Genomic DNA, 15492 nt, shown 5'->3' on the forward strand with positions numbered 1-15492 from the left:
TACTGCAAAATGAGTCTTATAACATGGGTATAAAGTTGTATTTATTGTAGAAAAATGTAACTTTAATTGTACGGGTTTTGCGCAGCCGCCAAATTTCGCCAGTAGTAGGCTCGGTGGCGCCACTGCTTTCACACGTAAAGCCTTCGGCGTCTCAGTTCGTTTGGTCAATTGTATAAAACCCTGAAGTCAATTCTCGCCATCCATTTACAAATAATTAGTAAATTAAAATAGTTTTTGTTCATTTAAAATGTGCAGATGAATGCCGATAGCGTCAGGGGTAGTAAACTTTGGTGTGTGTTAGTTACGTAACGGTTCCGGGGAAAATCAATATCCGAGTGGTATTAATAGCAGGGTTGAGAACAGCTGGCCGGTAGCCAGCCATGCAGCCTTCGGTGAGTTACGGGCTTTATTAAAAAAGTTATGCTTGCAATATTTTAATTTATATTCAGCTTTTTTTAGCCAATTTATTCATGTCAAACAAACACAGTGGAGTGGGGAACAATATAATATATATTGCAAAAAGAGAACTAAAAGCAAATATCTAATAATATTTTTGTTTTTCAGCAATTAATCAATTGATATAAAATTTAAATGTATAAATACATAAGTTCTCCTTAGTTATAACAAAGTTTTATAATTATCATTTTTACTTGATAAAATTATAATATTTTTCTTATCGTCGCTTATTATAACATACAATATAAGATTAAAAATAATGAAGCATCACACAAATAATCTAAAAATCATATTTTGCACTTTTTACATCAGGAAGATATACTATGACTCTGACCTGTATAAGTGGGACATTTTGCACAATTTCTTTATAGGTATCCGCCCATATCGAAACAAATTTATTGGTACTAGGTTTCTGTCTATCGTTCTTCCAACCGGCTAGGTTGACGCATTCTTTATTACACTAACTACGAGTATGCTACGATAGAAAAGCAGTAAATATCGTAATTTTAATCCAAAATATGGATATTTTTTTGTACCTTAATATCTGACTTAAAATTCCGCTAATGAACACAAAGGCCAGAGGTCACACAATCTACGTCACTACGCAAATATTATTATTTAGCCAGTACCAACTTTACTTTTAAAACGTAGTTCCTACATCCTAAAAATGTCTAAATCCTCAAAAAATGAGGATGTCATTAAATCATTATATATCTATGTTAATAGGTCTAAAAGTTAAAACGTATTCGATTACTAAATACTAATCTAGTTGTCGTAGCAGTCATCACTACTTTAACATGAAAATTACGAGCCGGCATGTTCAAACACAAAATAAGTTTTCAATTTTCATGTTTAATTTACATTGAAATACCTTAAACTACATATATTAAACGTTCGGGCTAGACTTTGTATAACTATAATATTGAAAAACAAGACAGATAGCGATAATTTAACATTATTTTAATACATACGCAGAAAATACGCCTTTAATCAGCTAAAGGTCACCAGATCAATGATTTTATCAGCTTTTTAGGGATATCTAAGTTAAAATTATAAAGTTAAGTTTTATTTATTTATTTGAAGCAGCTTTATTTACGAATTACCTACTAACGATTTGGATAATCTGTTATGAGTTTGGATCCATGTTTCGTTAAGTTTAGTTATTTTGCTAAGACTCAATCGCGTTTGAATAGCTGAACGAACACAATCTACGATAAACAATTTGAGACTATGGAAATTTATTTAAAAACTGTGTTACACATTTTGTTTTATATTAGATACAAACATTTAGATCATCCATTATAAAGCAAATTTCACCCAGTATTAAATGTAGCTACAGAAGTTATTCATTTAAAATGACAGTTATATGAACAGTAACCTTTATGAAAACATTCGTAATGCGTTAGATATGGAACATGACCTCATTCACGCGGGTAAAAGGGGTCGGGTGTCGGGGCGGGGGTCAACTTGTTACCGCTTCACTTGACATAACCGCGAATAGTTTTTATTACAGCTGAGTTTATTGGATTAAAACGCGTGATTTATGAATGCAAACTATAAAACATCATTTTGTTTAATCAATATTTATTTAGTATAAGAGGTACTACCCCACAGAAAACTGAAATATTCCGTTTCTATTTGAGCAGTAACTCTTTCTATTATTAGTTGTTAACAACTTTCTAATTCTGATTCTGACAGGTCTCGTTAGTATGCTGTACGCACTTGGCTAAGAAATTTCAAATTCAGTTTACAGGCATAGTATATATACATCGGAGTAATTATTAAGTCTATGGTAAATTCTCATAAACACGTCACTGAGAGAGCGAGAAAGACACAAGAACACTGCTAGGCTTTGATAATCCGATGAATAAGCTTAAGTTTTCAGTGATCTTCTACTCCACGCTGATTAATCTAATGAAAAAAGTATCGTGTTGCAATAAAAATATTAAATCTTCTAGTAACCCGATATTCGGGTAATGTCTCCTATAAAGGACACTGACGTAAGCTGAATCAATAAGGCGGCACCATTAAGAAGTTGTGGCGGCACATAGACGCTTTACGTCACTGCTATATCGTTGTCATGGACATAAAAGGACAATATAAAGAAATACCGTTATGATATAGGAATAGTCTAGCGTTTTATTTATTCCTTAGTCGTCGAAGGTAAATGCAATATTTATAAGAATATTAAAATACTTTGTGTCCATTAGAGTTGTTCAGATAGCTGCTGTTGAGTTTAATAGTCGGACGTCGAGGCAGAATACGAACAATTGGAACCAGTTACCGACTGAAGACGAATTTATTTGAGTTTGTCCTTTAAGAAGAGTCCTGCCCGTTCGCCCAAAAACAAGAAAGTTTATTATTCGAAGCTAATTCCAACGCGTAATTGTAGAGTCAAAATGCAATAAGAGATAATATAAGTTTAAATAAATTAATTTATAATCTGCCAAGCAAAATTAACCTACCTTGGCTTAAATGTGTGAAACTAACATAAAATCTTCGATTAGTATTTTTATATAATATATGTGTTCATGTTTTGGTTTATGATGAAAAACGAACTTATCGAATTTGTTCGAAGGAACAAATCCGTAGCAATCGGAAAGATAACATAATGCGGAGTTGGGGCGGCTTATCCTAATCCAATCACGAATCGGGCTCGGCTCTTCTGTCATCGAAATCTAAGAATAGGACCCTTGAACTCTGAAAATGAATGTGCCTTTTCGCGGAATTGAAATCTACAAAACTGGCTCGTTAGTCGTAAAATCTTGTCTGAAAGTTTTCCAATTTTCTATGCAAAACATTTTGTTGAAAATATTTCAGTGTTTGTTTCCTTTCTTTCTAATTATGTTATGTTTACTTCTATACCCAGGTTTTTTAAGGTAAATTTCATTTGTGTATAATTTTCATAAATTTGTTATTTTTTCTTTAATAATGCAGTTGTAATAATATTTTACAATGAAAGCGTTCGCATTTAAGTATGGCTTCGTTTAATCTATTTGCCCTTCTTGTCTAGTTTTAAACAAATTGTGGCAAATGGCATGTGCGTTTAAGCCTAAATTATTTTATAATTCCCAGCATTTGGACATACTTTTTCTAAGGAACATTTGAATAAACATTCAATTTAAGAATTGTACGCGTATTGCGCTTTTGGTATCTCTGTAATTGAATTTTTGTTGTTAAATATATATAATGAAAAAATAATAATGTTAATTTTGTAATAAAACCCGTCCAGCTAAATATATTCCGTAGACTAGCATTACATTCCGGTCGGTGAAGGGGAGACTGGAGCAAGATACTTAAAGCGAATTTTCCGAGCTTTGAGCTCAAAGAAAATTGAAAATAAAATCGTTTTATTAATAGCATTTTTAATGTAAGAGCTTATGAAGGATTATTCTTTTAGATAATGTTATTTTACATTTTCAATATCAAATTCAAATACATAATACAATGTTACAAATAGTTCAGAGCAAATTAAAATCAGTTATTAGCTTGAGAACGCAAAACAACACCTACGTAGATCTCACAAGATGATCTCTCCATAGCATTATTCCTATTCAACCCGATATGATAGTTATCTTATAAACAGCAAACTACTATTACCTAAATACTTAAATAAATCAAACATTGCACAACAAAACAAGAACTGTGGACTCGACTCTCGGTGGGAGTCTTCCCTGAAAGATACGACCACTAAAAATGTGTATGGGCTACGATGACTGCCCATTTTGGGCATCCCGTAGGCTCGTTTGCCACGTGTGACTGCACGCGCGCAGACATTCGCGGCGCATTCGCACGATGTGGACGCACCATAAGACTTTTATACAAATATGTCATCTGTCACACATTTTATCAAGAATATAGAAAGAAAATATTGTCAAAGGTCAAGAATCAAGCGCGATGGAAAACGGAATTAAATTATAAATAATAAAATAAATAAATTAAATTTAATATTATAATTAACTCATTTATTTATAAACGGCGACAATAAGTAAATGAGTATATAATAGAAGGGGTTACACCAACTGTTCAACTTCTGCCACCCCTTTCCCCTCCACTGTAATAACCACGTAATGGTGTTGCGCTTCAATCAATAAAGTCACGTTTTCATTGTCGTTCATCTAATTGAAGCCTTTTATGTATTTTTCTTTTTGGTTGAATAGCGTACTTAGATATCGCTTAGTCTGAGATTATTATTTTGGCGTAAACCTGTGTTTACGTAATTTGTGTACCTACTCCGTAAACTTTCGGAAAATGATTTAAAAAACGAATCGTTTTATAGTACTTATGATTAATCTGAAAAACAATCTACCCATTTTCCAACTTTCCATCTTACGTACGATCCACAAGATAGTGTTAAAATTATGGTATAAAAATATGTATCTATTATATCATTATGTCTATATTTTGGCTGTGGCATCGTTCATCGCGTATTATCTTTAAGACATGAGACATAAGAATATTGTCATATTGAAATCAAGGCATTTTCAGCAAATAAATATACAACGAATTTACAAGAATAAAGTAAAATCCTTGCTTGCTTTTTCTGGAACCTATAGAAATGTTGAATAGTTTCGTGGCAGTTTTATTTTTTCACCAAAATTTATCCAGTTTTTGCTACACTAGACAGATAGGCCTTTTGGCTGGCTTCCAACGCCTTTATATATAAAAGCTATATACAGGCAAAGTAAATACCGTAAAGGTCAGTTACAAAAGTTTGTTGAAGCTAAAATAAGTAGACATTATTTAGGTTACTATAAAAGACCATACAAAATTTGCTGATTTCCCGGTTTATATATTCGAATGTTGAATGTGCCCAAATGGAGTCAACAAACAAATTAATGTATAAATAAATTTTATTAATCAGTTGGTTTAGTAGTAGACATCACAATGGTCTTCGATATACAGTTATCGATTAACCATCGAATATATATAAGTGATATGATATAACTTTTCTATAAGCTAACGGTGATATTCAGAGTTAATAATTACCACCGTATATCATATTACAGAGGATGCGCCGGCCTCGTCGCCACCGATGGCTGGTGGTGTCAGTGTTCTTCATTGCATATTCCGTCTTCCAAGCCGTATTGGGCAAACCCTCCGAGCCTGGACCTTCTCCAGCTGGTGATATAGTTTCGCCACCAGTAACACGTTTGACTACAGAACAGAAAGGTATATTCTTTTAACCTAACATTATAATTAAAAGTTGTCTGCAAAGCATTAAACGTAAGGAACAACAAATGGATTATATATGGAATGAGTTTCTTTGGTTCTCTCAAATCCATAACATTCAGATGTTTTCTATCAATCCTTCACAAGTTTGATTTCATTGCAGAAGTGGAACAGAAAGTAACACCAGCAATTACAAGCAAAGAAGAGGAAATAAAAACTACGGACGGAGGGAAGAAAGCAATGAAGGGCCTTCACGAAGAAGACGACGAAGGTGAAAAGAAGAAACAAAAAGATGCTGGCTATGTTGACGTGAGTGTTTCAACATTACAATGCTTTAATATTAAAATAATAAAATTTCATCTAAAAAATTCCCTAGAATATCCATTTCTACAATTGATACATTTAAAAAATGTTAGCAGCTGAAGAAAATATACGACACTAAAACTCCGAGAACTATGAATATAATAAAAATTCAGTAACTTTCTTAATATATATATATATTAAGACGAAATATATATATATATATATATATATATTTCGTGATATTTAATCGTTAGTAAAAATAATATTGTATAGGACAAAGAGACGGAAGAAATCCGGAAAGAGGAGATATTGGAAGAAATGGAAGAAGCAATAGCTACAGTACATCCACTTAGGAATTGCACTCCTCCCGCAATTGAGCAGGTAAACATTTTATTTATATTGACTTCCACAATTAAAGAAGACAAAGGGTTGTTTGAAGTTTGAACACCTAATATTCCAAGCCAGCAGTTTTATGTATCTATCAATCCGAAAGAATTTTTCCCGAATATATTTAGATATATATATTATGTACATTTGCTTAACTTCTATGCATAAACCAGGCAAATAATTACTTTGATTATATCAAATATATGTATATTTAAAATAAAATTAATGAGTAATATTTTCTTCGTAGTTCCCGCATCCGCTGATGAGTCAGAACGCTAGAAAGCATGGTGGTCTAATCATCCACGTCATTGTGGCTGTTTTCACCTTCATCGGTTTAGCCATTGTCTGTGATGAGTACTTTGTATGCAGTCTTGACAGGATTTGCGAAGGTATATTACTATTAATCAAATCAAAATTTATTTATTCATATAGGTAACAATGTACACTTATGAACGTCAAAAAAAAGAAATATTAAATGAATTTAATTTTACATTTACTGCCAGTTCTCAAATCAAGGGCGTAGAACGGAAGAGAAGCAATAAACTCTCCGCCACTCTTTTTAATCGTCAAGTTTTTTTTTTTACACAATGATTGTAAGGAGCTGCAACCACTACACCATGCTCCATATGACATATTGAGTAATAAAGAATAAAAAAATAAATTAAAAACAAAGATTTGTCCTCTATCTTATATATTATATAATATATATCATTAAACCAAACCCAAAAAGAAAGCGTTCGTATTTTTAATAAAATGAAGTACAGCAGACTAGGAAGACGTAATTGAAACCTGCGTGCCGCCATAACCACTACACCGCGCCAAGCCGGGCTACAGATAACCAATACATCTGCGTTTCGCCTTTTTTCTAGTCAATTAATTATAGCGCAGTTTTATTAAAGTTCTGTTCTGTACCATTCAAAGCATAAAACCCTTGTTTCAAATGTTTATTTTAGTACTTTGATATTACAACAAATTGAGTTTGGTCTACTGTGATGAAAAGAGATAACCTTACAAAACACGCCATTGTTTATGTAAAATATTGAGAATAAAAAACTCAACTGCTTATATTTTCATATATTTATTTCTGTATTATAATTTTGTGTGTATATTCTCAGAGCTGAAGCTGACTCCAGACGTAGCTGGTGCAACCTTTATGGCTGCGGGTAGTTCCGCACCAGAACTTGCTACCGTCGTCATTGGAGTATTTTGCGCGCAAGATGATATTGGCAAGTATTTTATCCTGAAATGAGTTAACTTTCTCGAGTTTTGGTTTCATTCTAGTGGCAACAGCGGTTACACCTGGTTGCCATTAAGGAAAATTAATGAAATATACATAATTGATCCTTCCACTATCCGGGTTACGCGACTTGAAAGAGAAAATGATATAGGCTTGTAGTGTTTTTTTTATTTTTTGTAATGTACTTTTCTCAATACAGGTGTGTCGGGTGTCATCGGCTCAGCGGTATTTAACATAATGTTCGTGATCTCGGTATGTGCTTTATGCGCTGGTACAGTTTCTCATCTTAACTGGTGGCCACTATGCCGCGACTGCTTCTTCTACGCCATCTCAATCTTGGTGATGCTGTGCACCATCGCAAACAATTATGTTTCCTGGTAAGTATCCACAAATAAGTTAGCAATCTTAGTTCGGAGTCGTTTTTTATTTAAGTCCATCCAGTAATCCTGAATCTGACCGAATTTCTTGTCGACATTTACCTATACTTCAAATGCATGTCTAAAAAACCTTCAATATTTTGTTTTTCAGGCCGGAAGCTTTATTCATGTTGATAATGTATGCTGTGTACTGCGTGGCGTTGCGGTTCAACACGGCATTAGAGGCGTGGGTGTTGACTTGGCCATTGCCTTTCAAACTACCAACGCGGGAAGAACAGGCAGCACTCGTCACGTACAAGTAAGTGTATATAAAAAAATAATAAATAAAAAAAAAACATATAAAAAAAAACAAAAACAAAAATTTTGGAGCACTAAACTTTGCACCAAAATCCAACATTCGTTGTCATGTGTCGCTCGGCACGTGCTCGATATAATTAATATATAGTAATATGTATTTTGCAGAAAATTGTTATTTTAAATGTTATTTAATCAAATGTGCATTGTAATTTCGAGCCTGAACTCGAAATTATAGTCTTCTTGAATATTAGTTAAAGTTGGGCCATTATATTTAATTTATATTAACATATGAATTTGAAATTTCTAAGCTCTTTTTTAAAAGTACAGCTACTACTCTATTTTTCAAGTCCATTTATGAATTGTTATATCCTTTTTGCTGCTTTCTTTTATTTTATAATCCACATTCAACCTGACATTACTAAACTATGTGAACTAGGAGCGGAGTACCAGCTCCGGTGCCTGGTGGCACTTCGCCCTACACCAACGTGGAAGGAGAACAAAAGGAATCACCATCCGAACCAGCCCGTGAGTTCACAAATTTATTTAGTTCCTTTTTGTACATGAAATTTCGGCGGCATTTTCATTTGGGGCCGTTCATAAACTACGTTCGCATACAAGGGGGGGGAGGGGTCTGGCCGAGTGTGACAAGATGTGACAAGGGGGGAGGGGGGGGGGTATAGGGCAGCGTGACGTTCGCCGTTTATTACATGACATGAGCGCTCACAACGGGTTTCTTTGTTTTTCCAATACATGAGAGAGTAACGTTTCCACGTACCCCGTGCGCACTCGATTCAGTAACAAATGAAAATACTATTTCTCTAGAATTTATCATACTCAGTAGGGGGGGGGGGTTTAGTTTTTGTGACGAAATATTTCTAGGGGGGGTCACAAAAAGTGTGACACAGCGTGACAATGGGGGGGAGGGGGTCAAAAAAAGCTGATTTCAGTGTGACGTATTTTATGAACGGCCCCTTTCAGTATATTAAATATACATTATATCCGCGCCTTATACTAATACTATTTGACTGGTCCTGTACAAGATAGCCGTTCATCAACCTTCAGGTTCAATATGTTACAACTTTTTATATTCAAGGCTTGCACTTAAGAGAGATATATAATTTTTTCAATTAGAAATTCATGTATTTATTAGTAAACTTACAAGGTGTCTTTATCCGTATTTTTATATAATTTCATCTGTGTGAGTTCGACAAATTTATGTGGTTCTGTTTTCTAGCGTATAACCCAAGCGGAGCATATGAGAACGCAGCGTACCACGCTGAGCAGGCTCCCGTTTGGGACCCCAACTCCACTTGGGAAAATGCCTGGGACCAGGAGACAACAATGGTTATATTTAAATTATATTTTAATTAAATTTGAAAAAGAAAATTATAGTTCTAGTTAAACTCGTTACACTCTAACTTAGAAAATATTTTTTTTAAATTTAACACACAAAATTCATAGGATAACGACTTGTTATTTTGGAAATGATATTGTAAAAATCGAAAAGCATTTGGATCATTCCATTAATAAATTGTGATTGAACACTAAAAATATCCAAAACCACGTTATCGACAATCCAATTAGCCTTTTGTAAAATTACAGCAACAAAATCCATCAAACCAAGGCTGGGGTGCGACGAACCAACAACAACAGCAGCAACAACAACAGTCTGCACAGACCCCATCAACACCCGGCCAGGAACAACAGCCACAACAAACACAACAGGTTACTAAATTGCATAGAAGACCCATTTGGGCATTCTTCATAATGCCAATTGGTCATATCACATAGACTTTTTCTATTACGTGACTCACACTGCTGGTGACTTCTACCCTGTCGACGACAAGACCGAAGTGTATTATCGCGATTATGCACTGGAGCTTTATTTTAGTTCTTAAAAACCAAATGTTGTAGAATTTATTCTACGTTACTCAAGAATCGTTTGAGGACAAAACTATCTCATACATCCATGTAACATTATAGAATGCCTATAGATAACAAGCGCACACGATTGGACCGAGAATGGATCCTTGCAGTACACATATAAACAAAAAATAAAAACAATTTTGGTATCAGAGGTGTCTTGTACATTATTTGGTTTATTATTTCTACAGCCCACAGTTCCTGCTTACTACAAAGCAAAGGAATACAACCCCGAAACAGCCGTCAATCCACTTGTAAAGCCTGAAGGTGCAAGTGAGTAACACAATAATATTCTTTTGCCTTCAGTCAATTTTAATAATTAATTGAGAGTCAAAACGTACGTGAAAATAAAACAGGGCAATGAAATTCATATGTGCATGAACTCTGTAAAATGTTACAAAACTAAGTAAAAATCTTGAAAAACTATACGACTGTTTAATAAAACATTAGTATTTGTTATACAAACAAAATACAAATTTTGTATTTCGTTTACCTACTATAAATGTATCATGAAAGCTCTGTATACTCGCCCTAAACCCAAACGTATGAACTAGCGTCTAAGCACTGTGTACCTAATCACTATTATTTTTTTTAATAATGTATTATTATTTGTTTCTCATCCCTTTGTTTTATAAGTGCTGGCAAAATAATATTTAGTGATATTTTAACTAAGTAATAATAAATTAGATCCGGTACAACTAGTCTGCTGGTATGTGGCCTTCCCTGTCCACTGGACATGCCGACACACGATGCCCGACCACCGTGGGCCCTGGTACCCAGTCACCTTTATCATCTCCATGCTGTGGATCTCTTTCTACTCCTACTTTATGGTCTGGATGATTACTGTTATTGGTAAGTATTCCCCATAAAAATTGATGGGTAAAAATATGTATGTGTATTTTTTGCGATTGAATTTAACTGAGGGACAATTAAAGCAGACATTGACCTAAAGGCATTTATTACGGTGCTGTGCAGGGTACACTCTTGGCATCCCAGATACAGTAATGGGACTGACGTTTGTAGCAGCCGGTGTTTCGGTGCCTGACGCATTATCCTCGCTGGCTGTTATTAAGGAGGGGTAAGCCATTTGTGACTGATACTAAATGATTTATTAACTCACATCAATATCTTAATAATAATTATAAAGAATACTGAATTTGTTCTCGTATAGATACAGTGGCTTTTTCTCAATTTTTTGCAATTAATATTTCCTTATATAGTCATGGAAAACAAGATAAGAAAAGCTGTTTAGAAAAGATTGAGGACGTGACGTAGAAGGCTGACCACCTATTTATGAAGAAAAACGATCAAGGAAGCATACAGAAATAAATAAAACGGTGTCAGTTTTTTGTGCTGGTGTAAGGGTGTCGTTTACTTTTGACGTTGTGCGCGCGCATCGTAATAATTTACTCTCATCCTTTTTCCTTAACGCGCCAAAAGTAGTATAACTTCAAAAATATCTAGGGTTCTAACGCGAAAGATTTTTTTTAAACATGTTAACTAATTATGTATATAGATTTAAGGGTATTAAATATTTATTAATATTGTGTGATTGTAGCTATGGTGATATGGCAGTATCGAACGCAGTTGGGTCCAATGTTTTTGACATTTTGGTATGTCTTGGCTTGCCATGGTTCATTCAAACAGCGATCATACAACCCGGAAGTCACGTAAATGTCATCAGCAAAGGTAAATTATAACTTTTTCCATATATTTATATTTTCTGTACAGTCTGCGTCTACGTCGAAAATAGTTACATGATAAATCTGTAATTTAAAAAGAAAAAAATCGCAACTAAGACCTACCCCAGATTAGTTTAAAAATGGAGAAGTTATGTGGACATACATAGCGAATTGTTAACCATCACTATGTACTCGGTTAAAAATAATTGATATTGTACGTAAAAACGTAAAAATTATCACAACGACACTTTTTCAAAACCATTCGAAACGTAGTGCAATTTATACTTTTGTGTTGGCATGATTATAATACTATGGTAAAAACTGGAAAAGGTTAATGTTATGTAAAGTATACCCTTTACATTTAATCTCACTTTTACAAAATTAATTGTTACACAACAGTAAAAGTCCCTTGATATTTTCAGGTTTGATATACTCTACCCTATCGCTATTTTCTACGGTAATCTTCTTAGTGCTTGCAACACACGCCAATGGCTGGAAGCTGGATCGCAAATTTGGAGCTGTCCTAATGGTATTTATATCATAATTAAGTAGAAGTTGTTTGGTATTGCTATGTGCATGAAAACATCCAACTCCCTACAACTTTATTTTTACTCCAATTTGTTTGCCTTATTGGCCATACAATGTATTGTCTATTTCTATACTTATTTACAAGTCCCTTTAACAAAATTTATTCGAATATATCGAACTATATTATTTTAAACCTTTTATTTATTTCGTAATCCTACAGCTAACATAAATTATATATAATTACAAACAAATACACTGAAAATATAGCCAAGAATACATCATACATTTTACTACAAAAAGCTTCAAAGATTAACAATATGGAACAAAGAAACAAAAAGTATTCAATACATAAAATAAACTGAGTGGTACCTAATTTGGCTGTGTTGTGTGGTGGTGTAAAAGTGAGGTATGTAAGTGATACATAGACACATACAGACCGTATGTGTGGCTGTGTGGCTTTTAGGTAAATTTCATTTTATGTAATAATCCGAACTGAACACTCTAACCCTAAACGTTTTCTAAACACCCTAAAAGTTGGTGAGACTTTGTTTGCGATAAACAAATAGTTTATACTCATTCATAATTTGCAGGTATGGTACTTACTTTTCATCACGCTCGCCAGTCTATACGAGTTGAATATCTTTGGAGACTTCCACCCGCCAGACTGTCTTTCAACTTACTAAGTCCAAAGGCCTCATCCAAAACTTTTGATTTAAGGCGAAATGACTTGGCCGGTATCTATGCCACATCATATTGGTCCATATTAAAAAATAACGAGCGGCTAGCGTCTAATTGAATTTTAATTATGATTTAGAGACTATGATTTCGCAGAAACCGTTGAACTGCTTGTGAAATGTACACTTTTTATTATTTGTAAATAAAAATACTCGTTAGATATTTATCCATTTAAAACACGACTTATTTATCAATAATAATTATAACTCAATATTTGTTTACACAACAAATCATGATTTTGATTTGCGTTGTATATACAGATAGTGCAATTCACGAAGACGCGCCCCACCAATTTTTGGTTCAGGGGATCGCGGGGTGCGGGGAGTTCCGCTCGCCCGTCTCCGAGCTTCTGGTGAAACGTAAGCGGTTCATTGTATTGTGGTAGGTACCAATAACACTCAACATTGACGGAAGCTTGCACATATTATACTATAAACGCTTAGGAGGAGGTGCGTATTTGTGGATTGCACTATCTATGTGTATGGGCTATAGTAATTCGGAATTCTTAAGTTTGTTATTTATCAGCTGTGCGTCTTTGACAATTCTATGTAAGAAAATACATTTACTTATAAGTGTATTTTGAATTTATTTATGTAAAAGTGTTTAGGCAATATCAAATTTAAGTGTCTCTGTTTCACTTGAAAAAAATTGAATTTATATAAACAAGTATTGTCTACAATAATGTTTTATCGACAATAATAGTTAGTAATTATTATTTGTTAATGTTAATTGTAAAACACATACATAAATTTTCAGAAAATAATTTGAAATTTAATGTTTAAACATGTGATGTTTATTCAGAGTTGTGTTCCCATATTAATCGTAACCTTAACTTCCACGCATATATTGCTACACGTTTATGATATTATATGATACAATATTTGAACTTACGCGTACTTAATAGTAAATAAAAGAAACTCAATCATGTCTCTTATTAAGTGGGATACCGCATAAGATACGGACAGATACTGATACGACTAAAAAGAATAACATTTATATCAGTGTCCATGGGCGGCGGTATCACTTAACATCAGGTGAGCCTCCTGCCCGTTTGCCCCCTGTTCTATATAAAAAACGTAGTTTTAATATGGGAACCAGTTAGATATTTACCTTTGTTCGCACAAAAAGAAGAGTTATTTATTTACACTACGAAACAACATTTACAGAGCAGACTCAGAAATTAACACATCGACAAAAGACGAATTATATTATGCTAGCAGACAATATATTTTTATTTATCAAACAATGGGCCTGTAGTTAACGGTACTTATTAGATATACAATATTTACATGTTATTTTTGAAATTTATTCATTTTTAGAAAGGGTATTCTCTACCTCATGAAAATAATTTCCTTTCGATTTAACAGTTTTATGTAAATTTGGGTAACTCTTAATTCAGTACACTTAATCCTCATATTAAATTATGAAATCATAAGATCAAAGCAGATCACAAAAATCTTCAAAAAAACTCTTAATTTACCTAGATTTATAGGTATATATAAATATTTGAAGATTTTTACTCTTTAAGGTTCTCCTTATCCCAGCAGTAATGTACACAAGATCTAATAGTATAGCTTTAATGTGTAGACGCATATAGAGCTCTTGTTATTCAATCAAATTTATCTTCGTATTAAAATATGTTAAATGTTATCTTAAGAGCGTGTATTGAAGTTAAATAGTAATCATTTATTTAAAAATTAAACGCTCCTTGATAAACTTAAATTGCTATAAAAATGTTTGGACATTGTGTGTTCCAATATAATTGTATTGTATTAGTAATGCTAGGTAGCTCAATATTATTAAGTTGTAGTTTATTTTTATGTTATTGATATATAAGCAATGTATTTGCTAGAACTCATCATAATAAATGTGTGTATATAATTAATGGTGAATGTTGTGTAACAATTATTACATTTATTAAATTTAAATTATCCTGTTTAAAGACCAATGTTTAGCTTTAAAACGGCATATGTCAACTGTCAAAGCCCTAATTTTATGTTCACTGCCATTGTCCATTAGACGTGGTTTCGAAAACTCGCTTTTACCCCATAGCTTAGATCTATCTTTAGGTTTGTTGGTAATTGTTGAAAACATAAATCGAAGTATTTCTTCTTCGACATTATAAACAATAATTTAAGTATGTTTATATCATAGGTCATCCCAATAAACAAGTAGAAAAGTTCCTTATCTATCAGATGTCAATTAAATTTATCGTAGAAACGTGTTTAAAAAAATCTGTTCAAAACTTTAATTCAAATGTTGTTAAATGTTAATCTTTCTTATTGAATGCCATGTTATAAATGTCAATTAAACTGGACAGATAAAAGATTAACTTTAGATTTTGTTAACGATCTCCAAATCATGTGTGATATAACTCATTTTAAATTATTCAAAT

At 33.2% G+C, this 15492-nt stretch overlaps 1 protein-coding gene across 1 annotated transcript; it reads left to right on the forward strand.

The window, feature by feature from the left end:
• The first annotated feature begins 117 nt into the window (after positions 1–117).
• LOC110998940 (probable sodium/potassium/calcium exchanger CG1090) lies at positions 118–13715 on the forward strand. The gene is made up of 17 exons (XM_022267755.2): positions 118–392; positions 5466–5628; positions 5792–5937; positions 6205–6312; positions 6566–6707; positions 7434–7544; positions 7755–7932; positions 8084–8230; positions 8666–8754; positions 9464–9573; positions 9832–9954; positions 10344–10425; positions 10840–11004; positions 11128–11230; positions 11711–11841; positions 12257–12363; positions 12953–13715. Exons 1-17 carry the CDS (start codon positions 381–383, stop codon positions 13043–13045), a joined length of 2010 nt encoding a protein of 669 aa, XP_022123447.2. The 5' UTR covers positions 118–380; the 3' UTR covers positions 13046–13715.
• Positions 13716–15492: the final 1777 nt, after the last annotated feature.

The sequence above is a fragment of the Pieris rapae genome, chromosome 11 (genome assembly GCF_905147795.1).
Source record: "Pieris rapae chromosome 11, ilPieRapa1.1, whole genome shotgun sequence".
NCBI classification, from domain to species: domain Eukaryota; kingdom Metazoa; phylum Arthropoda; class Insecta; order Lepidoptera; family Pieridae; genus Pieris; species Pieris rapae.

What these genes read in the sequence shown, in the direction of transcription:
- LOC110998940 (XM_022267755.2), top strand. An exon ending in TCTTGACAGGATTTGCGAAG is followed by an intron (nt 6,708 to 7,433) that starts GTATATTACTAT and finishes GTATATTCTCAG; the next exon opens with AGCTGAAGCTGACTCCAGAC. An exon ending in AATTTGGAGCTGTCCTAATG is followed by an intron (nt 12,364 to 12,952) that starts GTATTTATATCA and finishes CATAATTTGCAG; the next exon opens with GTATGGTACTTACTTTTCAT.